The sequence below is a fragment of the Lissotriton vulgaris genome, chromosome 7 (genome assembly GCF_964263255.1).
Source record: "Lissotriton vulgaris chromosome 7, aLisVul1.2, whole genome shotgun sequence".
Classification (NCBI taxonomy): domain Eukaryota; kingdom Metazoa; phylum Chordata; class Amphibia; order Caudata; family Salamandridae; genus Lissotriton; species Lissotriton vulgaris.
In genome coordinates this window covers 1,187,918,497-1,187,945,765 of record NC_141695.1, presented here as the reverse complement: position 1 = coordinate 1,187,945,765, position 27,269 = coordinate 1,187,918,497, and the positions used below count along the sequence as shown (strand labels likewise).

The 27,269-nt window shown below is 44.0% G+C and overlaps 1 protein-coding gene across 4 annotated transcripts in view; it reads right to left on the bottom strand.

Moving 5' to 3' along the window:
- The window catches only part of RBM27 (RNA binding motif protein 27), a 1,065,407-nt gene that overhangs the window by 427,413 nt on the left and 610,725 nt on the right, over window positions 1-27,269 (bottom strand). For all 4 annotated transcript variants that reach the window (XM_086931662.1, XM_086931660.1, XM_086931661.1 and 1 more), the window contains one exon: window positions 11,628-11,781. In XM_086931662.1, coding sequence (XP_086787788.1) covers window positions 11,628-11,781 — 154 coding nt within the window. The remainder of the gene's footprint in view (window positions 1-11,627; window positions 11,782-27,269) is intronic.

Here is a 27,269-nt window from a genome sequence, read left to right as displayed (position 1 = left end):
AAGGTGTTTTATTGACCTGACTTCTGGACCTTGAGGGTGATTTTGAGGAGCCAGAAGATGAAGACGAGTGGTGCGAAGCCGATTCAGCCACCATAATCACAGAATCCCTTGCCGTCGAATCAGCCCTTTCATGAGGCCTCGACGTCAGGTATTCTGACGTCGAATGCCTCGACGTTGACGAACGCTGGTCTCTCGGCGTCGAACAGCGTTGCACTGCTGACGATGGAAACCTCTGTGGCGTCGACGGAGCAAGTAATCTCGGAGTCGAATGTCTCAAACGGCGAGCGATGCGAGGAAGGATGGTCCCTCGACGTCGAACGGCGATGACCAGCTGACAACGGAGCTTCCTCTCTCAACGTCGAATGTCTATGCGACGAAGGCGGAGAGGTATTGGCCACCCTGACGCTGAGCGCCGATGAGACGCCGATGAGACGCCGACGAAGATAGTCTCCTCGTCGCCGATCGAAGTCTGGTTGTCGACGGCGGAGGGATCTTGGGCCTCGACGCCAATCGTCGCCTTGTTGACGACGGCGGAGGGGTCACACTTCTCGATGCCGAGCGCCGATGAGACGCCGACGAAGATAGTCTCCTCAATGCCGATCGAAGTCTGGTTGCCGACGGCGGAGGAGTCACTTTTCTCAACGCCGATCGTCGCCCTGCTGACGATGGCGGAGGAGTGGATTTCGACGACGGAGCTGGAATCCTCAATGTCGGCGGCGACGAACCTGATTTTTTTTTCAACGGCGAGCCCACCGTTGACGGGCGTTTTTTCGATAAATGACCCACTGGTAGCTGTTTCTTCAGCGCCGAGCCCGACGCTGAAGCTGAAGTACGTGAAGACTTGTCCCTTGAAGGTGATCTAGCCCTCTTGGAGCCCTTCACCATCTTTCTCTGGATAACCTTTGGGCTAGGCCATAAATGCGATTCCTCTCCCTGTCCTTAAGAGTTCTTTCTGACAGGTGCTCGCAGTGAGGACAGGTCTTTGGGTCATGATGATCAGGCAAACAAAGAATACAGACATCATGACTGTCTGTTTTAGCCTTCTTGTTGCCACAAGAAGTGCAGTTATCAAAGAGTGAGGGATTTTGAGAGAAAATACCTCAAAAAAACTGCCAATAAAGACAGATACTTACTTGACTTGATGTAAAATGTCAAAGTAAGTCAAAAAAATCAGAATAATGAATGAATTTTCTGACAGAAAGCCAGAAAAGAGTGGAGCTGAGTTACCAGGGTCCTTCCTGAAGGAGCCGGAAAGAACAACTGTCCTAACTGTCACCCCTGAGGCATGATGGGAAGCTGGGGGTCATGGGTGCCTTAAAGGCACAGTGTCAGTTTACTGCATGTTGATGCAGGTTAGCTTTTCAGTCTTTTTAGACTGTAGTTTGCAATGCAGCCTGGGAGCTTCCTATGCTTTCAGTGTTTCATGAGAATTTCCACTGCTTTCGGAGCATTAAAACAGTTCTAAAACAAAACTGTTGTTGTCTCATGTTTATAATGCATGTTTGTTCATGGTTTATGGAAGTTCTTTACAGCATAATTCAGCTCTGGTGTTTATTAGGCTGCAATTGCTATATATATCCGCGCCACACTTGGAACTGCTCACAGGTGCGGGGACTTCAGCGGAAGGGCGGAGCTGACATGCACCAACTAGCTTAGAAGAGAGGATTTCACACACAGCGCGATGCTTCATCTACGGGACGTTTTGGGCGCTGAGGAAGGCAGTACTACTGCCGAAATGCGTTCGCTAAGTCACCATTAAACAGGCGTCTCCTACCTGGTCCTCCTGGGGTTTCTGTCTCTTCTTTTTCGTGAGGAAGGTTGGTGTGCATCAATTCAGCGCCACCCAGGGGCGCTTTTCAGAGACCCACATCGCGCATAGGAGAAACCAGCCTCACTGGGACTTTGGACTTTGCAGTTCGTTTATTTTGCCAGCGTTAGCTGGACAGGCTGGGAATCCGCCACGGAAAGCCAAGGAGAAGTGGGAGCAGTTTTGGGATTGTCAATCCCATGCCGGGTAGGGCCCACTGTGGCTCGTCCCCTGCTTTAAGGACTCTGAGGTTTATGTGGTTGCGGTGGTAAAGGGGGACCGGAGGAGGCAACCACCTTTTGGTTACTCCAAAGCAAGACGGACAACTTGTTTCCCAAAGACATCACGCTCCTCTCCGGCCAGCCCGCAATAACTTTCAGTATTCCAGTCATTCCCCTGCACCGCGGTTCCAAACATCGATCCTGCTGCATTCTGGGACCTGCAGTTCCGCGCCACACTTGGAACTGCTCAAAGGTGCGGGGACTTCAGCGGAAGGGCGGAGCTGACATGCACCAACTAGCTTAGAAGAGAGGATTTCACACACAGCGCGATGCTTCATCTACGGGACGTTTTGGGCGCCGAGGAAGGCAGTACTACTGCCGAAATGCATTCGCTAAGTCACCATTAAACAGGCGTCTCCTACCTGGTCCTCCTGGGGTTTCTGTCTCTTCTTTTTCGTGAGGAAGGTTGGTGTGCATCAATTCAGCGCCACCCAGGGGCGCTTTTCAGAGACCCACATCGCGCATAGGAGAAACCAGCCTCACTGGGAATTTGGACTTTGCAGTTCGTTTATTTTGCCAGCGTTAGCTGGACAGGCTGGGAATCCGCCACGGAAAGCCAAGGAGAAGTGGGAGCAGTTTTGGGATTGTCAATCCCATGCCGGGTAGGGCCCACTGTGGCTCGTCCCCTGCTTTAAGGACTCTGAGGTTTATGTGGTTGCGGTGGTAAAGGGGGACCGGAGGAGGCACCCACCTTTTGGTTACTCCAAAGCAAGACGGACAACTTGTTTCCCAAAAACATCACGCTCCTCTCCGGCCAGCCCGCAATGACTTTCAGTATTCCAGTCATTCCCCTGCACCGCGGTTCCAAACATCGATCCTGCTGCATTCTGGGACCTGCAGTTCCGCGCCACACTTGGAACTGCTCACAGGTGCGGGGACTTCAGCGGAAGGGCGGAGCTGACATGCACCAACTAGCTTAGAAGAGAGGATTTCACACACAGCGCGATGCTTCATCTACGGGACGTTTTGGGCGCTGAGGAAGGCAGTACTACTGCCGAAATGCATTCGCTAAGTCACCATTAAACAGGCGTCTCCTACCTGGTCATCCTGGGGTTTCTGTCTTCTTTTTCGTGAGGAAGGTTGGTGTGTGTGTATATCTATCTATCTATCTATCTATCTATCTATATATATATATATATATATATATATATATATATATATATATATATATATATCTCATATAATATAATGTTTCCGGGGTCCTGCGCATGGGCGGGAATATTCTAATGCTTATGACTTTGATGAGGATCCCCTGGAAGAGAACTAGGGGGATTTGGGCAAGCGTAAGCAAACTACTCAAGAGGCCCATTAAACAAGTGTCTGACCTAGAACATTGATGGGGCCATGTTGTATGGCTCCTACCAATTGAATAAGACTGTGCATTTGGGCAACATAAGCATCAAAAATATGGGGGACTGAGTCCGCTCATACCATCAGAATAGGTTGACCTTAGTCCTGGCTAGCACACAGTGCGTCATCTGGACTTCTAAACCTTACAAGGTACCTCATGAGGTCTGCAATATCGGAAAATAACGACGGATTCCCGTACGGATATAGAGGAAACAGATCTACCCTTTCGTTGTTATCTCAGGCATGCCCAAAGGGGGAGACAAAAAATACACAAACTGGCATCTCAAACATATATTGAAGCAGTTGGATTCTTGTGTAAAATACAAGTGCTGCAACGATTAGTAGAATGAAACAAAGAATAGTAACCAGCATTATGAAAATGGTGAAAAAGATTATCAATTCAACCATTAAAGTTGTTGCATGAATTATATGAATACATATAATCATACTCCTCCTTATACTGGCTAACTTAGCGAGCAAACGGTTGATGCAATTCTGCCAGATGCCTCCCAGATGTTTTAACCCATTTACCTATATGCATCCGTTATCTAGTAGCTAGTCTGGTGTAGAACAGGTCCCTGTCCCACTCAGGAGAGTGATGCGATTCAGCTGGTCTGGAAACTCAGGCACGGGGTGACCAGTACAATCCATAGAAATGATCCTCTAACAAACAAAAGCTTGGTGCAGCTTATATAAGGAAAACTGTACCCATTGGTTCTGTTCCCAAACTCCGATTCAGCTGTCATTGTTGACTCTATCCACCCAAAGCGGACGGCGAACAGACAACAAACAAGGGCAGTTTGTGCAGTGTGCTTGGTCTCTGAACAAAGTGTACAATAGTATGATAATGTGGGTACAATTTTTTTTAATTTGTAAGCAGAACACTTTCCGAGTACACTATGGCATGCAAGCACACAAGCAAAATGTTTTAAAAGCTATTTTCTAAAAATATGTCAACCTTAAACCTGTACATGTAAAAATGGGATTGTATGTGCACAGGCCCTGTTTAACCTCACAACACCAGCTCATTATCACTCTGGCCGTCCACCGCAGAGATTTGCCACGAGGCCTGTGCTTTTCTATAAGGTCTACTCAAGATAAATCCGGATAATGATAGCCTACAGCTTGATTATCCAGGATCGCCAACTGACCTTTTGACTAGGAGTCCACCTCACACAAAAGTCTGAGAGAAAAAAGCTTACTGATATTCAATACCCTCTCCAGTGAGATTTCAGCTGGCCTTTATTCAAATTTGAGAAGAGTCGCAAGGGGCCAGTAGGCCAGGATTTAGTTCAAAAGCTTCAGAACTGGAAATAATAGTGGGCGCCTGTAAGATGGGTGGTGCAAGATCAGCATCATAGTCGACATTCTGAGGTTTCAAAGGGAGCTGATCACATTGCCCAGCACTAGTTTTAGCCCCATGCAAACTGCCAATGCTAGTAACAGAGTCAGTAATATTGCTCCCTCGTATCCATGGCCAAGCACTGGGCAATAACCTAAATGATGGATGTTTCTTGGGGGCAACGCATTTTTTTCTGCAACTGGGTGACCTAATTCTGGGATGAAGACTGCATCAGGTGGGCTGAACCAATCCTGATATCTAGCTATGACTGCTCTATAAAATCTGGTTGATCTTCTGTAGCTTTTGACTTTTTTGGCTGATCTGGATTAGCTGTCAGTTTTCTACTTCTGTAGATGTGGTTGATTTGCTTAGACTATCAGGTGCTTTGGTTTGATCCAGAAGGAAGTCTGTAAGAAGGAGACCCTTACATTGAGGGAGCTCTAGGGACTATGCTTGTTCCAACATAGGAGCTGTTATCAGGAGTCGGGCACGCAAAGACAGCTTTCCTGCACCATGAGCTGTTCAGGGAGTTTTGATTATGGTGTGTGTGTCCCACACTGCCTTTAGTCTTCATGAGAAGTCCCACGTTACGTGACTTTGCAAGTAACATACGAGAATGTAGGCCAAAATAGAATTGAGCATACACTTCAGGTGCCACGACAGAGGAGAGGCATGTAAGAGTTTGGTCCCCACACCAGACCAAGGTAGCGCTGAGGAAGTGCCCTTAAGGCACAGTGGCATTCAGGTTCTCCTTTAATTTTCAGTATTAGTTCATTAGCTTTTTTTTTTACAAAAGTATTTCAGAGGGAGCCTCAAGCATTGGGAGTATCAAGAATTAAGGAGGACGTTGCAGATATTCCCTTTGCTTACAAAAAAAAGCATCCAAATTAATTGCATTTTACTACTTAATTTCCCTCTTTAATTTTAATTTTTGCCGATTGGATTTCCCCAGAATATTGGGGTAATTTGGCACAAAACATGGGTTTGTTCCTTAAAGGGACACAGTAACCTATGCTAATATACGTACAGCCATGTTCGATACTGCCACCACTCCAGACTATCCAGGCAGGATTATCCTGTTGGACGCAGAGAAAGCATACGATGAGGGTTCACCTGGCCCTTTTTACCTAAATCTTAACAAGCTTTGGGATCAAACCTTTACATTTTTAAGTAGAATCAAAGCACTGAATTCAGGATTATCTGCTCACGGTGCTTGTGTGTGAGGGTTATATCAAATTTTCTAGACATAAAGGAGGTCTTATCTCCCTATATTTTTACCTTATGTATGGAAACTTATATAAAACATCTTAGATACTCCCCAAATATTCTTTTCCAGATGCTCAGTGGTACTGCTCCCAAAATTGTCTCTTATGCAGATGGGACTGAAATTTTTACTTCAGATTCACTCAATCGCTCTTCCTGCCATCGAAATTGAGCCAATCACTTTGGCGTTTTTGGATGCCTCATGAACATCCCTAAAACATTGAACTTCTTTAAATGGAAGGCCCTTAGCTTCTCAATACTTTATCCCTGCTACATATCAAGGTGTGAAGTAGCCACCCGAATCAAAGAGATGCTTAAACTGAATAATGGAACATTTCTGGCCTCTTCCATTAGGGATTATAATAAGATGTAATGTTATCAAAAGAACTAGAGTGCCTAAATTATTGTTAAATTCGGGTATTTCTCTCCTTGTCTTTATGATCACGCATCATCAGGCAATGCAAGCAGCCTTGCAACTCTCATACAGCTTTCCTTACATAGCAGAGGATGGTCACTTCCTAAGTTTTATTAATGGGAGGTTTTTTATTTCCAGCTCTCCCAAATGTTAAGACTAGCAAATATCCCCTGGCCTCCCGGGGGCTATAGGCTGATTCTCTGCTTTTTTCGACCCATCATATGTCAATAGAATTCTATTTAAGACCTTTTCCATCTATTCACATATCTGGGCGGCATTTACACAAAGGCCCCAAGTTCCAACGCTCATTAGATACACTTCTTTGGTATAGTCCATTCCTACGCAGGTTTTCTCATGATACATTTGTCTATTATGGGTCTAACACTAAGATACAACATCTAGGGCAACTGTATGATGGATCAGTATTGCACTCTTTGGTATGTCTGGCTTCACTGTCGTCAATTGCTACTACAAGGTCTTTTTAGTACTTACGGATGCTTGAGTACTTCACCCATTCTCCACACTCTGATCTGTACTTTACGCCATTCCCCTTAATCAATTTACTTGTCAACCTGCACCATAAAAGTTTTGTAGGCCAAGAATATTACCTATTGTTGGAGGAATAGACTGATAATCTATAACACCTACCAGTCGGATACACTTGGTGAATTGGTCATGAAAAAACAAAATATTGAAGAGTATAATTTGAAACCATAAAATTCTTAAGTTTCACACCTTATGATTGACCAACTCAAATGCATTTAGGATGGTAATTTATGTATCATCCACTATAAATATCTCCACCAGACATACCACACACCAGTTAAATTGCACAAACATGGCTTGAGAATGGATGCGAAATGTAAAAGATGTAAATTAGACCGAGCAGATTTTGGTAATTTGGCATGGTATTGCTATAAAGTGCACTCATATTGGGAGCAAGTGATCCAGTTACTGAATGACATACTGCAATGTCAACTCGAGTGTACACCGCGGCTATGCCTATTGGGATGTATTACATGCCTAATCTACGAGAAAGATGCTAGCAGCCATACTGTTGCTACTAGCGGAGAGTAGCCATGCACTGGGACAGCTCAACAACACCAACTGTGGCCTGCTGGATTTCGGACTCTATATATTGTAAGGATAATTTTTTTGCTCTACGCATCAGAACTACCAACAGCCGCTAAGCCTGCTAATTTCTGTGAATCTCTTTCAGACTATTTACATACACACCCTGATCTGTTTAAACCTAATGCACGATTCCGGTCTGGGTTCTCTTCTTGGGGAAAGGATACGGTGGATAATTGATAGCTTATCTGTTACATAATGCTGTGTCATGTACAACTGCCAACTGTATAATGTGCAAAAGTGCGATTGACTCGATGTTGTATGTAAACACGCTAACTATATCTTTTGAAAAATGTATAAATAAACTTAAAAATTTTAAAATAGGCATTTAGGATTTATATTGCACTCCAAAAGAGGCTCCATATAGGGGAATAACAATGATTCTCTATTCTTTCAATGTTGTACTCCAGTCACTGACACATCCCCCTTATTTGTTGATTTCACAAAGACCCAGGCTTATTGGAATCAAGCCTTCCAAGAGATTAACAAACTGCATGTTATTGCTCTCTGCAGCTCCAAAAAATGGATATTGCTCAGCTCTTCATAAACAATTTGCTCCAAACGTGTGGGTATAATCTTAGTTGCAGGTGTGTTGGCAAGATCATATATGGCTAGATAACAACTCATTTCATGCTGGAATGTAAATCTCTGTGGCTTAGAGGTGTCCATTTCACAGAATGGTGAAGGTCAGCCCTTAATCTGGGATCTGAATATATTTTGGATAAAAACTTGGATACCCTGAGAAGACTATGTTCATGTACTCTCATGAATTTATTCTTTTTGTAATGTTAAAGACTTATGTAATCTCTATATATATAGTTCAAATGCATATGGATTTTGCTGCTAATAATTACTATTCAAAAATCAACAATTTTTCTATAAATTGTAACATTTTGGGTGCAAAAAAGTAAACGTGTAGTGGCTCGAACTGAAACAGGGCGTAGGGTGCCCCATAGTTTTGTAACCAGGATTCGAATCCCTTTGTATTCCGGAGTTTTCTGCTTGAAACTTGTTTGTGTGATGAGTATAGTTTTGCTTAATTTCATGGTTTGAGTTGGTAATTAATGGAAGCTTCTGAGTGGTACAGCATAGGCTGAGTTTCAGTAGTCTTGTCTGGCAGTACCAAAGCCTGGTATGATCAATGTGGTATTTTACTTGCAGAAGAGATAGTTTTGTTCTGCCACAGTGCCAAATAATCATGTAGTATCTATTTCTGTTGGTTTAAGAACAGCATCATTTTCTGCATTCAGCCATTTATTCTAGGGACATCCACGTTGGCTGTAAATCTTCATACATTTATTATAGTTTATTTAACTGCAGGCCCACACGTGGTCAGCCTGCCCTATGGGAAGGCAATTGCAATTGTTACATACAATAGTCTCAGCTTATTCCTAAGAGTATTTTCTTTGACAAATTCACTGCACATCCATCAGTCAATTTCAGTAGGTTTATGTTAATGGTTTCATAGTGTGTTTGGCCAGCTTTCAGGCGTTTACCAGAAAGGACTATTAAAGAACTTTAATTACCATATAGGAAAGGTATCTGCTGCATCATACAAGCTTTTGTTTGCAGTGACTGGAACAAGCTACTGAACTGTTAAGTAGGAGGGATAAGAGCAAGCTCTGAACTGGATGCAAGACGGATCATTTTATAGAAGGGAATACATTAGCTTGAAAACAGAACCAAGGGTAGACCACTATAAACAGTGCACTATGTTAGAACGCTAGACATTTTATCCATACAACTGGCATATATTTATATCATTGCACTGCACGGTCTCTGAACTTGGATCTTTGATTTTATTGGGTAAATGTTTACAAGAGGTTTGTAAATGCAAACTTTGAAGAGTGCAAGCGAGTCCATTAGACCCACAGTATAAACAGAACCCTGTAGTATCTGTAGGGAAGAGATTATGCAGTAACTTGCATGCTTGTTAACATAACAAAGATGTATGCGGACAAAATGAGTTGCCTTTTTAACTGCATAATAACTTGGTGCAGCACTCAGGTAATATCTTACATAATGCTGGGATAATTTTTTTCCAACTGGGAGTTATGAAAACTATGATACATAGAATTGGGAGTTAGACTGGGTAGTATTTACTACTTACTTAGATTTGGTGAGCAAACAAAAGGTCTGTGCAAATCCATACACCAATATTTTTTTTCAGCTTGGAATGGCAATTTCACCAGACTACTTAAATGGTACATAGTCGGGTAGTAATTCTCCAGTTATGGGGATTTCAGTCTTCTGACTATTGACCAAGTTAACGCTGCTACACTTAGAAGCAGGTGCATTTAGGTCCCTTTTCAAAATCTTTTTTGATGTTGCGATCAACTCAAATCTTAAAATGCATGCCCTCTGCATACATTTGGAAGAATATTTAGTAATGGAAGATGGTCTGAACCAGATCTATACGTAATAATGAGAAGCAGGGTAAAGAGTGAAGCCTGCGCAATAGGAATATATGGCTAGTCATACAGTGGGACTAAATCTTCATGCACAATTTAAAAACATTCATCACAGGAATATCACCTCAGTTGTGGTCAGAACATTCACTGAGCAATAGCAAGATCATCAGAAACCACATGACATTCCACTCTACAATAACCTGCAGCTTTTTACCATTCTGGCATGACAATTCGACAATGTAAATAAAAACATATTCTGAAACCTTTATATTGGAGTATTTTGATACACTTATTCATCTTGTAAAGCGCTCTGATAACCTAATCGGTTCAAGTTCGCGCTATAGAAAACTCTAAATAAATAAATAAATAAATCAAAAAGTGTCAGATCCATGGAGCTGACAGGTCTCAAGCACCAATTACCCGGTGTCCGTTTTCCAGTTGTCATCACACACAACACTAAACTTTAACGTGTATACAAGCACTCTAGCACAGGTGAGGGAACAAAACTATCCTACAATCATGCACCACTCCCTTATGTACAATTACAGCTGGAACAAAAGGCATGTTATATCTCAGTGAAACATGATTCTGAGCCAACGCTCAAATAAAAGGCCAGTCAATCAAACCTATTTTCAGCCCGTTGGACTAACGACTCTACCCGGGGAGCTCATGAATCATTTAAAAAGGGGTGGTTTATAGTTTTCCTAAAAAAGTAACATCTTGTTACCACTGCCTGTTGCAATTTTGCCCATGCTTCCTCCTGCAGCTCTGCCTTTCTTTCCCTTAGCGCTTGCTTGTAAGCAAATCGCAGGGTTAGAACCTCTTCCCTATTTTTGGGGTGGATATGAAGTGTTTTTGCACGTTTCGGTTTACCTTGAGAAATCCCGATTAAACCACCTAATGGGTTTATTATCAGGCCTCTTCCTAGTAGATCTCGAATTATCCGCAATGACTGGTAATATTTTGGTAAAAACTTCTATAGTTTGGCAGGGTAAGGGATTTTGTTTAGTACAGGTGGAAAATACATTGGGGTAGTCCTTTAACACCTTTTCAAGTAAAACAGCTCAGTTGACATTTGTCCACCTGAGGCTAATGCCATTTGTACCACGGGTTTCAATATCTTCCACCATCTGTGGAGCGTAAATAATAAATTCATGTCATGTTGGTTTATTCTTTATTTACTTTAAATTGTAAGGATTCATTATCATGAATCCAAATACAGAACAGATGCTAGAGCTCCGAAATTCTTTACCGCATTCTCTTCAGATATTTTTTAACAGCACCAGGTTTTGTGGAAGTTGGCACAGGGGAAGAGGTGGGAGACTAAAAGTAATTGTTTGCAGGACAACATTAAAGATTTATCCTGTCTATGATTCAATTTAAGTACAGGGATGGATTCTGTTACAGATTAAAATACATCTGCTTTGTGCATGAACTGTTGGGCCACGTAGACAATAGTTTTGCAAAACTTAACCAATTAAGATTATAGAAGACACTGACATTCAAAACTACAAAGCTACATTAATAGAAAATTCAACGTCAAAAATTAAAAAATCATTAGCCTCTGTAAAGGTACCAGTCTGCATAAGTTACATTCATTATACGATTAAGGCCACTTGCGCTTTACCTGTATATTAACAATAGTCCCAAATTTACTGAAGTGCTCATTCAACTTGGTAATGTTGTTCAACTCTGGAGGCACCTTTCGGACTTCAAGTTTGGTGTTATAAAACTGGATCCTTTTGATAAACATGGGTTTGTTTAGGTTGTTTGATCCTTGCCTGCAAAATACATAACGTGAAAGTAGGTTGAAAATAATCAAGCATTATTTCAAGGACAAGAATCGATCAGAAAAAATAAAATATTACACAAGAACGATGTAACCTAGGATTAAATGTAGTTCGCTACTGAGTAAACCGAATGATCAGACATCTGGAAAATCGTCAAACCACACTACTTAAAGTGATAGGAAAGGAGTTACTTTTTTGAAAGTCCAGTTATACAGCATTATTTTCTTTCATAGATTCACATACATGAATCATTTGATTTCGTCAAACTGGGAATCCATGACACTTAGAACATAGTAATAGATACTGTTAAACGGCCATAAGCTCAACAACTCATTTAAAACAACCACACTTTCAGTCATTTAGGGTAAGCACTCTAGTACTCCCCCTCTAACCTCAGAGGCGACCACAGCTCACAGTAGCAAAAGAGTGAAGGATAGTAAGAATATTTTGTGAACCTCTGACCGAGAAGTGAGGGTTGCATGTGAACTACAACAGATACCAATGCTGCAGAACTGGAGATAAAGGTAAGTAACCAATCTCTTCTCCAACAACTTATATTTCATAGATTCACAAACTTGAATCAAAACAGCCAACAGTATTCTAAATGGGTGAACATGATGCAGATTGAGAATCAGCAGATAATGCCAGGTTTCAACAGGAGGCGACATCTGATAAGTCACCCAAAAAGAGCAGATCAGTCGTTCTGATGTTCTTGTCCATGTAGAGAAACCTGCAGACAGCCAGCGAGTTTAATCATCTCTATGCTGATGTTTGGGTGTTTGAGGGAAAAAAGAAATGTAGAATGACTGGTCAATTTATGTTAAAGTTCGAAGGTACCTAGGGCATGAATTCTGGGATCGTGCACATGTTTACCTTTTTCTTCGTGAAGACTCCCCGACTGTAAAAGCTTGCCTTGCAGTTCTCCTACCATTCTTGCTGATCTTAGAACCAGAATGGTCAAGGTTTTTCAAGAGAGGTGTTTGAGGTCTATCCTAGGGATATGTTTGAAGGGCAGCAGTAGCAGTTAACCAAGTTTGAATGTTACCTGCAGGCATTGAACCAGGGAGAATGTTCTGAAGAGCCCATTTATGAATTGCTTAATGATTCTCTAGGATAAGAGAAGAAGCATCACTTGACCTCGTGAATCTTGGTTGGGATTGCTGTCAAGTGTACCTTTATAGAATAATATTTTAGACCATCTACGGTGACCTGAACACAACTTAGAAACTGGTGTGGTTGTACAGAGTCGGCACTCAGCTCTTTAGAATGACACTATATAGAGAAGCAGTTCCATCTGGTGTGGAGTCTTTCTTGTAGCCGGGGCTTGTGCTTGATCCAGTATAGACTTGCAGGCTGTGAATAGGTAAGTTATCAGGTACCAGGCAGTTAGGCTAAAGACTTCAGATTGTGGTGCAATATCTGGCTGATATGTTAGGATAGGCAGAATGGCTCGACCTTCAGCAAGATGGACAGCAGTGTGAACAGCTGAATCAGCTTTGCATACCAAAACTGGTGTTGTCAAGATGGGGCTACCAATAGCCTTATCATTGTGCACTACTCCTACTTGGCCTTTTCAGGATTAGCGGACATTTCACCATAGGACAAAGAGAAACACACTCTCAAGCAGCTGTTTGCCCTACAGGAATTACTTTTTTTTTTAACAGAAGGGGATATCACAACCTACAACTGCAGCGCTGCTTTATTAAGCGCTGCATTGCAGCCGGCAAAATATTAGTAGTGTAACAAACGCAGCACAAAGTTTGCATGCTCTTCTTCAGGACTCTTGGGGTGAGGAAAAAATACATAAGTAAAGACTATCGGGCATGTCTCAGAAAAGGCATTGCTCTTGGAACCCTGCTGCAAATACCTTCTTTCGTAAACTCAGCATTTCTAGTTTTTCTGGGAAGTAAACCGGTCTAAGTTTGGACAACAGCAATTGCGGACGATACACCTCAGCTGTTGCTGGTGGAGCTCCCATTTGTGGCAGTCAGACAATGATCAACTGAGTTTCGACAGGGTTGTTCTGACCACACAGTATCTGAGGAATTACATCACCTTGTTTGCTTTTGGGGGAGAAGGGGGGGGGGGGGGGGGGCGGGGGATTAGCATGGCCAGCAAGAGAGCAGATTGGATATAACCCGATTCAGCTCTGTTGGGCCTGTAACTGACCCTTGAAATCCTGTGCTGAGCAGACAAATACAGCCATCTAACTGACTGGATTAGACACCCCATTAAACTAGAAAGGATATGCAATGAAATTAAGGAGTCCACTGTAAAACCACATTGTTGTAAAGTGAGGCCTCCGACACGCTAGGTCTGCATTCTTGACTCAGCTGAACTAAGAGGTGTAGAGAGAAGACAAACTGCATGATATCCCTGCAGCCACAGCTGGATCGAGAGATTGAGGCCGAGTGGTTTGTAAAAATACGCACTCGCCGCCAGCAAGAGAGTTCAATAGTTATAACAAAACAGTGGTGAAAAGGACCCCCAGGGAGAGGCACAAAAGGTCGGAGAAGACAAGAAGGTGGGCACAGACAAGCTACTGACACAATACAAACCAATCACTAGTTAAAAAACACTGAATTTTACCCCACCCAAAGAATACTAGGGAAACTCCTGGCAAGACCCCTGGTGAATCATATTATTGAATAGAATGCAATGGTGGATAACAAATCTGGAAGCCCGGGTCCAGATCAGGAGAAATTAGAAAGAGTTTAGATGAATCCTGAACCTGGGGTTAGACACACAAATGTGTAGACTGAAAGGGGTGGATACAGAAAAGGATAGAGGTCAAGACTCTACACCCCATACAGCTGAGAAACTCTTGTTGATAGATTTGAGACTTATCGCGTCCCAAAAGAGCAAAGGCTGCTCACCCACACCAGAGCCAAGCGGGCCAGGCCTTACTGATAATCTGATAAGGAAGAGCAGCATGAACTTGACATTTGGGAATCACATTTAAACGAATTTAACTGAAACACAACAAATATATGTCTGCAAAATGTAGGTTAAAAGCCATGAAGGACAAAAAATGTGGCCCAAAGGAGATTTTGAGGTGTATGGGTGGGATACCAGCCTCAATCTAAATCAACTCGCTTGGGCTGGTGCTGTGACATACATAATATGAAGGGAGCACAGACAACTACTGCAATCAAAGAAGTTACATGGGTGTCTAGACAAACTGTGCGCCTGCCCTGTGGATAAGGAACGGCCCTCCAAACAAGGGAAGTTGGATAAGTACACCAAAATAGCCAATGTAGAAATGCGATCCTTTTTAGGTCTTGTGCCTAGCGTTGCAGTGCGCAACCATGCTCGTGCAGCACGAGACCTCATGTAGGGGGTTCTGAAAGCTTGTGCGTGCGGTTTTGCTTTCGCTGTCTGCAATTGGCTTTAGCGTGCTTTTTAAAACGAGCATTTGCAATGCAATAGGTGTCGCATTAGGAAAGTTTGAGCTATTGGTATTGTAAAAGACAGTTTTTTTATTTATGTTTTGTTTTTGAAAATAGCGAAATTAATAGCCTTGTCATTTACAATGCCAATAATTATAACTTTCGCAAATGTGACACCTATAGCATTTGTAATGCAATATGTGTTGTATTTACGTGACTTCGATGTATTGATATTATAAATAACAATGGCTTTTAATTTTTGTAAATAATTAATACTCAAATTAAAGTTTTTGTAATTTATAATGGCAAAAGCTTAAACTTTTGTAAGTAACTTTTGTGAAGATTATGTTCAGTGTATTTTATTGTGACGAAAATCCAAGAACAGAAGTGAAATATTAATATCTTTTTGTTACATTTGCAATATAGCTTGAAACATTGAGAGAACATATTTGAACCATTTGTTGTTGAATGGTTGCACAGATTGATTCTCTGGTGGCGCAGAGTGATGTTGTGATGGCGAACGAGTGATGGTGTAGCGTTCAGTGATGCTGTGGTAGCGCATAGTGATGTTCTGGTGCCCTTGAGGGCTGCTGTGGTGGTGGTGAGTGATGCTGTATGTTATGCTATGTTTTGTTTTGCTATCCTATGTTTTGTTTTGCTATCCTAGGCTTTGATTTGTTATGCTATGCTATGTTTAGTTATGCTATGCTATGTTTAGTTATGCTATGCTATGTTTAGTTATGCTATGCTATGCTTTGCTATGCTATGCTTTGCTATGCTATGCTTTGTTATGCTATGCTTTGTTATGCTATGCTTTGTTATGCTATGCTTTGTTATGCTATGCTTTGTTATGCTATGCTTTGTTATGCTATGCTTTGTTATGCTATGCTTTGTTATGCTATGCTTTATTGTGTTTGGTATGCTATGTTTTGTTATGCTATGTTTTGTTTTGTTATGCTATGTTTTGCTATGCTATGTTTTGCTATGCTATGTTTTGCTATGCTATGTTATGCTATGCTATGTTATGCTATGCTATGTTTTGTTATGATATGCTAGGTTTTGTTATGCTATGTTTTATTGTGTTTGGTATGCTATGCTAAGTTTTGTTATGCTATGTGTTGTTGTGTTTTGTTATACTATGTTTTGTTATGGTATGCTAGGTTTTGCTAAGCTATGTTTTGCTATGCTATGCTTTGTTATGCTATGCTATGCTTTGTTATGCTATGCTATGCGTTGTTATGCTATGCTATGTTTTGTTATGATATGCTATGTTTTGTTGTGTTGTGATGTGCTATGCTATGCTTTGTTATGCTTTCCTATGTTTTGTTATGCTATGCTGTTTTGTTGTGTTTTATTATGCTATGCTTTGTTTTGCTATGCTATGTTTTGTTATGCTATGCTATGCTTTGTTGTGTTGTGTTGTGTTGTGCTATGCTATGCTTTGTTATGCTATCCTATGTTTTGTTATGCTATGCTGGTTTGTTGTGTTTTATTATGCTATGCCTTGTTTTGCTCTGCTTTGTTATGCTATGCTTTGTTATGCTATGCTATGTTTTGTTATGATATGTTATGTTTTGTTGTGTTGTGTTGTGCTATGCTATGCTTTGTTATGCTATCCTATGTTTTGTTATGCTATGCTGGTTTGTTGTGTTTTATTATGCTATGCCTTGTTTTGCTCTGCTTTGTTATGCTATGCTTTGTTGTGCTATGCTATGTTGTTTTGTTATGCTATGCTATGCTTTGCTATGTTTTGTTATGTTATGCTATGTTTTGTTTTGTTATGTTATGCTATGTTTTGTTATCTTATGCTATGTTTTGTTGTGCTTTGTTGTGTTTTGTTGTGCTTTGTTGTGTTTTGCTATGCCATATTTTGTTTTACTATCCTATGCTATGTTTTGCTATCCTATGCTTCTTTTTGTAATGCTTTGCTGTGTTTTGTTATGCTATGTTTTGTTATGCTATACTGGTGAGGGTGAGTGAGGGCGAGTGAGGGCGAGTGAGGGTGTGAGGCTGAGGGGGTGTGAGGCTGAGGGGGTGTGAGGCTGAGGGGGTGTGAGGCTGAGGGGGTGTGAGGCTGAGGGGGTGTGAGGCTGAGGGGGGTGAGGCTGAGGGGGGGTGTGAGGGTGAGGGGGGGTGTGAGGGTGAGGGGGGGTGTGAGGGTGAGGGGGGTGTGAGGGTGAGGGGGTGGGTGAGGGTGGGTGTCAGGGGGTGTGAGGGTGGGTGAGGGGGTGAGAGGGAGGGTGAGGGTGTGTGAGGGTGAGGGAGGGGGGTGAGGGTGTGTGAGGGGGTGTGAAGGTGGGTGAGGATGAGTGAGGGGGTGTTGGGGTGGGTGACGGTGAGAGGATGTGTGGGTGAGGGAGGGTGAGGCTGTGAGGGTGAGTGAGGGTGTGTATAAATACCTGAGATTTGTGTTGCGAGTGGTCGCAAAGAAATTATTTAGGAGTGCGGCAGATTTCATGTAAGGTTCAAGAGGTTTTCCAAGCGCATGGGGTGAAAGGGGCGCGATAAAACATTTGTGCCCGAGCATGAGGAAAAAAGAGAGGGAAGCAATATGCGGAAGTAATCAATTTCAACAGTTGGTTACAATGAATCAATAAAACCGTAGGTGACATGAGATAGAAGTGTTGCAGAGAAAGAGCATGTCAGAAAAGATGCCACATGTGGCATAACAAGCAGAAATTTAAACGGACGTAGCCATATATATTTACAGTTTGTTGTTTTCCGATGTAGGATCGAAAGGTGGGTGGGGTGGGCATCGAGATGGGAGAAGGGGAAGAAGAGTGAGACTGATTTATACGGGGATACATGAACACTATGCCGTATACAAAGGAGGAAAGTGAGCACTAATCAAGCGTCCACGGTGCACTTGCGGGCAGAGAGATAGTGTCAATAAACTATCACAAAGGTTTATAACAACACATAAGTGCAGGAGTCATGTATGAGCCGGGATACGTAAACAATATGCCATTTACGAAGAAGGAAAGGGAGCACTACTCAAGCATCCACGGTGCACTTGGAGACAGGGAGATAGTGTAATAAAACTTTCACAAACGTTTAACACCATCGATGCTAGTGTTATTTTCCTCCTGTGCTGGCACTTGAGATACCCCATTGTTCATGACGAGCTCAGCTCGTCATGAGTGTATGGAGGTGTACATCATGACGAGCTGAGCTCGTCATGAGCGTCCAAGGAGTTAAAACACATAAGTGCAGGAGTCATGCACGAGTCGTCATTAAATTATCAATGCCGAGTGGTAGATTGTTCGGGTAAGTGTTATGGGTGCATTTTTGTGAGCGACGGTTGTTATGCGGTATCTTAACAAGGAATTCTAAAAGGGTGCTGCTATAATAGGGTCGTGAGAGGGCAAGTCAAATATTGGGCTGGTAGGATTTTGTGCTGTGATGGTAGGCGCATTTGTGCAAGAATAACGGCTAGGAATGGGCATTATATATTCAGCTCACTAAAAGGAATCGTGTGGAAGGTGAGGTTATTCTAAGAGGGAGTAATAGTTTAGTGTGGGCAGGGAGGTGTTGCGGCCAGGTACGGGCAGTAATTGTGCAAACGGTGAGTTTGGTAATGTGAGCAATTACAAACAAGCTCTCGGGATTGCTGTGGGGGGCGGGGGAGGCATTCCTTTTAAGTCTGATGCAGGGGCGGGAGAGCGGCAGCCTTTGAAGTCTAATTGGGGGGGGGGGACCTGCAGCCTTTGAAGTCTGTTGCCGAGGCACAGACAAATGGTGGTGTGTGACGTGGCTGGCCTTGTGCATGCGCCTGTCCCACATGAAGTGTGTCTAATCCGCCGCTTTGGCAGACTTTTCGGACCGCTTACTAGAATCTCGCCAGAGCAATGCGCAAGCGCCTTGGCTCAGCGAGACCTAAAAAAAATACTGCAAGCAATTGGGCAAAGGTGGGCGCCGCCCATTCCAATCAGTGTCTATTACACCAAGCAGGAGCGGCACAGACAACAGGCTCCCTCGCCCCCGCTCCTCTGTGGTGCGCGCGCACCACTGGTTGTAATAGAAGTGATCTGAGAAGGACAGTGGCACATTTGTGTATATTTTACTTCCAGGTGGTCGGTTCAGGAGGCATTGTAACCTTGTAGCAGCATGACGAGGAATTACACTCATTCTTGTCGACATGAAGCATAATCCATCTTTCAGAATCCTCGTAGTGACCCACTTCTGAACCAGGTCCTAATGGCTAAATAGTTTTTAATGAGAACCTTCTTAAGGCTGCAGAGATGGGAATCACGTGGCCAAACTTCTCATGTGCATGGGAGCCATCATTAACCCAGGACCGGATGTAACGCCAGGCAGAGCCTTCAATGTTTGTCTTCTGGGCCCCATCTTTCTAGATAGACTTCTTAAGCAGAGATGAGTGAAACGCATTAACCTCATTACTTAGGAAGGTTTTCGCCATTTGTCAGTGTAATAGTAATGTAGAATGTACAATAATTGTCCACCTTTTGGCCCTCTTTTAAGCATATTTGTGTGTAGGCAGCAATTGCTGATGTGAATGGCATTTAATATCATAATAGGCTCTCTGTGGGATTGATCTAACTATCGTGGTGCATACCTGGTCATTTCATGTCTGACCCGGAGCTGATTGTTGTTATTACTACAGAGGTCAAGGGGCAAGATTTAGGCGTGTTTTTTTTTTTGCTATGCCCTGTTTTCGTTTGACTCCTTTAACCCCTTTGGTGCTCATGACGGGCTCAGCTCGTCATGAGGCACGGTGCTCGTGTGCTCCTCTTGAGCTGAGCTCGTCATGACCACACCCATTTCTATTATGGTCCAGCACAGCAGGGGAATATCTTAAGCAGCCAAGGTGTTAATAAACCGCTCGCACTGCTTCACATGTCTTTGTGACTTGTTTAAAACCGAGCTCGAATTGAATCCAAGAGAAACACAATTTGCCAATTAGTACACAAGCAGGACATAATTGCAATATTTGAAAAATATTATTCATCTTGAATTAAAAACAAGCTATTAAAATGTGTTTAAATAAAAATACTGTAGGAAAAATATTAGTTGTAGACATACATGCAGACATATTTAAAACTATTAACCAGAGGTCGCAGAAGTGGAAGTCTATAAGAATAGAGGGGGCCCTTGGAAATAGGACAGGGAGTGGGGCAGGTGGAATTCATTCAGGGGGAATATTTGCAGTCTGCCCAGTGCCGGGGGTGTTGACATTCTTGCAACGAACTGTGGCTGGGGGCGTCCTGACGAGGTAGACAGTGATACTCCGAATGTGTAAGCGTATGAGATGTCTTGGTGGCTGTAACCCATTGCTTTATAATCTTGATGTTGTGTTGTAAAGTTCAATAAACATAAAAAAACGATTAACGTGAATGCATTATATATAATATGCGATAATATACATTTACGAGTCATGAACAATTATAACAAACTCCTTTTATGTGGTCTTGAGTTTTTCCCCACTTTTAATCAAACATAAAGTAAAGAAAATACCCCCCGAACCCAATTAAAACATATAAAGCACAACAGTGTCACTAAAGAGCAGATGACAACAGAGAAGTTCAGTGGCGCCCATGAATCAGTAAGGTATTGTGGATGAAGATGATAGTCAGTCCCTCTGAATCACACAGGAAACATTTTGTACTTCAGAGCAGTACCAACTCCTCTCCATTGCAAGATTATTCACTATATCTAGTGTGATATTAGAAGCAAAGGCCAGAGTGAGGGGGGAGCAAGCATTGGCAAAGGCGATAGGTCCGGCTTAACCTGATCCTGCACTTAGATATGCCAATTGTCTCTATTTACATGCACATTAAAGCAGAATGATTGGCTTTGCAAATGCTCATTTAAACACGATTTACGTCCTCTATTATTCCTCTCCTGTGTAATAATGCCCCATACTCAACTTTGCTGTTCACAAGAACTTTCCAACCCTGTGCCATCTAGTCTGCATGCAGTAGGCAAACTGGATTGCCGCTGTTTGAATTTGTAAGTGGCATGTCCCCATCATCAATTTAGCCTTCAATATAACAAACTCATTAACAGAGAAAAGAAAATGAGTGGGTGGCAAAACACGCATGATGTTGCTCTCAACAAGAGTAGCTTTCTACATACATGAGGCACAGGGTCAGACTGATTTGCATATGGCCATGTCTGAACTGGGGTGGCAGAGTGGGCTAAAGAACAGTGATGGATTAAACCCAGATCTGTTGACTGGGTGGGAGTGTTTGATTGGTTCAGATGCTCCGTCCATCACTACCCCCATTTGTACCACTTTGTTTGCCATAAGTTGGCAGGGTATGCTAAGATGTGAGTCCCTTCCTCACTTTGCCACTAGATTCAAGCAAGCCTGCCTGAAGACGGCTGTAATGCCAGAAACCGGTCCTAGGAAGCTTGTTTCCGTTCCAGGGAAGGCATGGCTTGGCAGTACGGGCTGGACTGTTCCCATGAGTCACTGGGTCAGACTGATTTGCATATGGCCATGTCTGAACTGGGCTGGCAGAGTGGGCTAAAGAACGGTGATGGATTAAACCCAGATCTGTTGACTGGTTGTGAGTATTTGATTGGTTCAGATGCTCCGTCCATCACAACCCCCTTTTGTACCAGTTTAAAAAAATGAGGCATCTGTCTCCGTTGAGATGCTTCCGTCCTTCCCCTCACTGCAGATCTCTGTAAAACACTTTACTGAATAGCGCATATTAATTTCGCACATTAATGCTACCAAGCCTGCTTTGACCAGAATAACGTGCTGGTATTTGCTTAAGCTATTATGGTTAAAATAATCTTTACAATGAAAGTTGTGGTGGAACCGTTTGTTGTGGCTGCGTTTTATCGACTAACCTAGCCTGACGGACCCACATGTATTCAAATTATTTTTTAGGTGTTTAGGAATGTTTTACTGGCAGTAGTTCTTAACCTGGGGTTCGCAGACATATGGGCTCTGCAAAACCCACTCAGAGGGACTGCGTCTGTTTACAAAATTAAGTAGTTTTAGTAGTTCAAAAAGTATATATACAGCAGAAAAAAGCAACATTGAACTTGTTAATACGCTTTGTAAATATGAAGGGATTTAAAAGCGGAAGCTACAAATTAAACTGGAATCCATAACTTGATTCTTCGGAGGAGCAGCGAAAGAATATCAAACAGAAAATAGAATCCACGATTGGTGACTTCAAAAAAAGCACTGCCTGCCTTATAAGCAACAAGCATTTGCAATGCAATAGGTCTCACAGTTACGCAAGTTTAAGCTATTGGCATTGTAAATTACAATGCCTTTTAATTATGTTTTTAAAAAGGAAACAAAAATAAAAGGCATTGTTATTTGCAATGCCAATAGCTCAAACTCACGTCAATGCAAGAACTACTGCATTGTAAATGCTTGTTTTCTGTGTATTGGTCAACAGGTGTTCAGATGTTTAATAATATTTTTGAAAACATTAAAACTGGTCAGCTATGGCAAAACCCAAATCTATTGCACCTCCTCATATATGGTATTAAAACTAGTGCCTCCTTGTTTCGCAATGTAGTACATGGATTTTGGGTTGTCAGTATGATGAGGACAGATTTATTTGGCAGTTATAGTAAGAAAGACTGCAGGCCCAAACTGATCACTTAATTCCAGATTAAGATATGAAATGATTGGGGGGGCGTGGCCAACGGAGCAGCGAAATGGCCGCCGGCTAGGGGGTATAATCCTGTATTGTCCTGCTTTCAGGGCCAATACGAAGTTCAATCTACATTGCCCTGACATATTGCAGCACCATGCCAACGACGGTCGGGAGAGATTTGAGAGCGGCGCTTCGGGAGGCAGGCTGTGATCCTTGGAGTGAGACCCGGGGACTGTGCAGCACGAGTGCCCGACGGCGTAGTTGCTGAGCCCCGGTGGGCACTAAAATCGGCCCGAGGCTGTGCAGGCCCGACCACGTGTGAGTCCCAGGTTCGGGACGGAGACGCTGCAGAGATAGTGGTCTGGTGTGGCTTCGGTGGCCGCCTGGGCTGACGAAAGGAGGCGAGGGACGCCCCTCTTTGGCCTCTCCGACTGAACTTTGTGCGTGGACAGGTACCCAGCGCCATTGCTAGTGGCTGCAGGAGCGAGTAAGAGGTGCATAGGCGAACAGTTGATGCAAAGCGCCCGCTGGCCGCGCTGGTGTCCATCTACATTTCCTGCCTGAACACTAATGGTGACATTGATCCACCTTTTGGTTTTCACCTTCAACTTGCCTGGGAGTTCGGGGTGCGGCGCTCTGCACTGGTTCGCTTGGCCCCTGTGACGCTGCAGAGAGCGGGCCAGTGGTCCGCGGCAACTTACCTACCACTTGGGTGCCGAGACGCTTTAGAGTGTTGGGGTAGCGGTACCGTGGCATCCGGGGCGGCTGAACTCGCTCTGCTGCTGTGTGGCCTAGGCCCGCCAATTTGTTTTTGACCGCAGCCATAAAGCGGTGCTTGTGGGCGAGGGGCGCGGCGGACAGACCCCATTCTGATACTTCTCTGGTCTGTCTGATAGGAGAACTGCTTGCACTCCTGCCTGCGCGATAATAACATACCCTGCCTAAGCCGCACTGTCAAGGTGGGGCGACCAATCGGCCTAGTGCGCTGGATTTGGGGGCCAGCCTCTCTTCTTTGGTCGCTCATATCATCCACGCCACGCGGCATGCGGTTGTGCAGCTGACCGGTAGTAGTGCGAGAAAACACGGCCAATCCTAGTTGCTGGAGGCCGGAGAGGATACGGCAGCCGCTTGTGGTGGTGCACTCGTATAGGTCAATATCCTGGTCCCTATACCCAGTGGCGAAAACTATCCTACCGGCCTAGCCTTGGGGCCCTGCAAACAGCAGACGAGATGGGCAAGACGAACGCCCGCCAACCGAAAATCACATTTGATAACAGGCGACCGGCCAAGCAGCCGGAGCAGGATCCTGGAGCCTCGGGGGCTGCGAGCCAGGGAGACTCCGCTGACGATCAAGGTGAGGACATCCGAACATTGATGCTGGAGGTTAGGTCAAGTCTGCAAAACATAGCCGCCAAATTGGATACTCTCACATCCCAGTTAGACCTGGTCAAAACATAGGTGGTCACTCACGAAACACGTCTGGACAGCCTTGCAAATAGACAGAGCAAATTTCACGAATTTAGAGCTGACGCTAAAGAGCAAATATTACAGATGGATAAAATGCTGTCCCTCATTAGGGAAAAGAACGATGATTTGGAAGCGCGCTCGAGGTGCAACAACCTCAGCGTCACGGGAATTCCTGAAACCACAACTATCACTAAAATGGAGGTATATATCACTGATCTACTACACGAACTTTTCGATCCCCGTTTATCCCCGGTGTTCGTGGTCGAACGGGCATACAGAGCGATTGGCCCGAAGCCTCAGGTTGGAGGTACACCAAGGCCCATCCTGGCCAAACTTGAATTATCAGGACAGAGACCGGATTCTGCGCCTGGTGAGGGAAAAAGGGCAGATAACCCATAAAGGGAACACCATCTCCTTCTTTCCTGACTTCACCCCTCTTGTACAAGCTGCAAGAAAGGAGTTTCTACCAGCCAAGCGCCTCTTGAGACAAGCGGATAATCCCTATTCCCTTTTATATCCAGCCAAACTCAAGGTATCCCATGATGGCTCAGCCCACTTTTTCGCAGATGCTAAATCAGCCCTCAAATTCGCCAAACATGTATGTAAGTCCAAGCCAGGCTCGAGGGTGGTGAGAGCAAATGAAGAAAAAGGGGAATGATCGTTTAAGTGACAATGACTAACTTCCTTTATGTGATGGTTCTTCTCTGATGCTTCCTTTTCTTAACATTTGAGAGATGTGTCACTGTTCTACTTGTTTTATTTAATATTGCTAAAATGTGCATGGAGCTGCAACGTGCCTCTCTAGTTTGAAGTTTGTTGTTTGGGGCAATGCTCTTGGATTTTTTTTTTAAGCATTGGTAACTGATGTTTACGAACACGGACTTACTTAGGCCATGACTTCGTGGATGAGCCTTTAAACCCCCGAGCCACCCTGTGTCCACAGGGAAGTATGCCAGCGAGTCCACGCCCTCACTGGAAGTTTCCCTATGTTCACTTCAATCTATTTCCACAGAGGAGTGGGGGGAGGGGGTTTAACACAACCTGATTGGGGGGTTGGAGTGGGGGGAGGGGACGTTATGTTTGGTTCACTTGTACTGGTGAACACGATCTCTGTATCTTCTTAGGCTACAATTGGAGATCCATGCTGTTTCAGGGTGGGACGTACGCATAGTCACAACTGGGTTACTATGGACATGCAAAAAGTGAAGATTAATGTGCTAACTTGGAATATCAGAATAACAGATAACAGGAAAGCCAGATTGATGCATGCATATTTGACACAGCACAATATAGACATATGTTTTTTACAAGAGACCCATCTGAATGTTACGCCATCCCCAAAACTTAGACACGCCAGATGGGTGAAGGTGCACTCTGCAATCTATTCAAATTACGCTTGAGGTGTGGCTATACTGTTCCGTAAAGGTCTAGATTGGAAAGAAATTGCGATGTATATAGATCCGGAGGGGAGGTATGTTGTCCTACATGGTTTCCTGGGAGGCAAGCAGGTGGTACTGGCGGCCGTATATGGGCCAAATGTCGATTCCCCAGGGTTCTTCAGGGAGGTCTGGTCCCGGATAGTAGCTACACAATCTAATACAATCATATGGGGGGGGGGGGGGGGGGGGGGGGGGGGGGTGCAATGCTGTGCTGAATGACCACCTGGACAGGCAGGGATCACCACACCCACAGGCGGGATTACTGCTACAAGACCTGATTTCTGAGGGAGCATTGGTGGACATCTGGAGAGATGGGCACCCCTTGCAGCGGGAGGGGACATGTATATCGGCCCAACATGCTGCGTGGTCACGGTTGGATTTCTGGTTGGTTTCCTCAGATGTGGCGTCCTGGGTGGTAGACACTCCACACTTGGCGCGTTCCCTCTCAGATCACGCACCCTGCTTACTCACACTGACACTTCCAGATGCACCGACACGTGCCTTTAGTTGGCGGCTGCCACCTCATGCATTGCTGGACGAGGCATTTAAGGAAGAAATCAGAAAAGAGGTTATTGAATATTTTGAAATTAATTCTGGTACGGTCCCGTCAGAAGCTATTTTGTGGGATGCCTTTCAGGTAGTAATCCGGGGGAAATCTATAGCCCGGCAGGCGGGTGTTCTGAAGGCACTGCGGGGGACACTGGCGCAGATTGAACAGCAGATTAGAGACACGCTTCTGTTTTGGGGCTAACCCGGTGCTGGCAGCGGAACTAAAGAGAAAACTTTTGGAATTTGCGGAAGAAGCTCAGAAGGAGTTGAAATTTCTAGGAAATCATGCAGAGGCTAGGCGCTATGGAGAAGGGGACAGACCAGGCCGTACGCTTGCAGGCATGATCAGGCGATCTTGGTCCACTACATTTATCCAGACGATCAACACACCTGACGGAGATGTGATCACAGGGCAAGAGGGTGTCTTACAGGAATTTGCTGCGTTCTACTCTTCCCTACACAAGGCTACTCAATCGACACAATCAGAAAACTTGCAGGCATTCCTAGAATCTATAGGAGTAGTTTGGTTCAACGACGCACACAGGCGGTATATGGACCTACCCATAACCGCAGAAGACATCAAGCAGGTGATCAAGAGCTTGCCACTAAATAAAGCCCCCGTGCCTGATGGCCTGACAACATCGTTTTACAAAACCTATAGTGAAGAACTAGCACCGTCCCTGCTGGCAGTGTACAATGAGGCTTTGGAATCTGGAACCCTCCCTCCTTCCATGCGTGAGGCCCTAATAATGACACTGTTAAAACCTGATAAAGATGAGAAAGAGCTTGATTCATACCGCCCACTGTCGTTAATAAATGTAGATGTGAAGATCTACGCCAAGCTCCTGGCAAATCGCCTGCAGCAGCTCCTGCCGATGGTGGCCTTCCCGGACTAGTCTGGGTTCATTCCAGGGCGAGCAACTTCGCACAACTTGCGAACGCTCTTCTCTGTCCTGCACTATCTGCACCGAAGGACAAAGGCGGCTGCCATTTTCCAAGACGCAACGAAAGCGTTTGAATCACTCAAATGGCCGTACCTTTTCAGA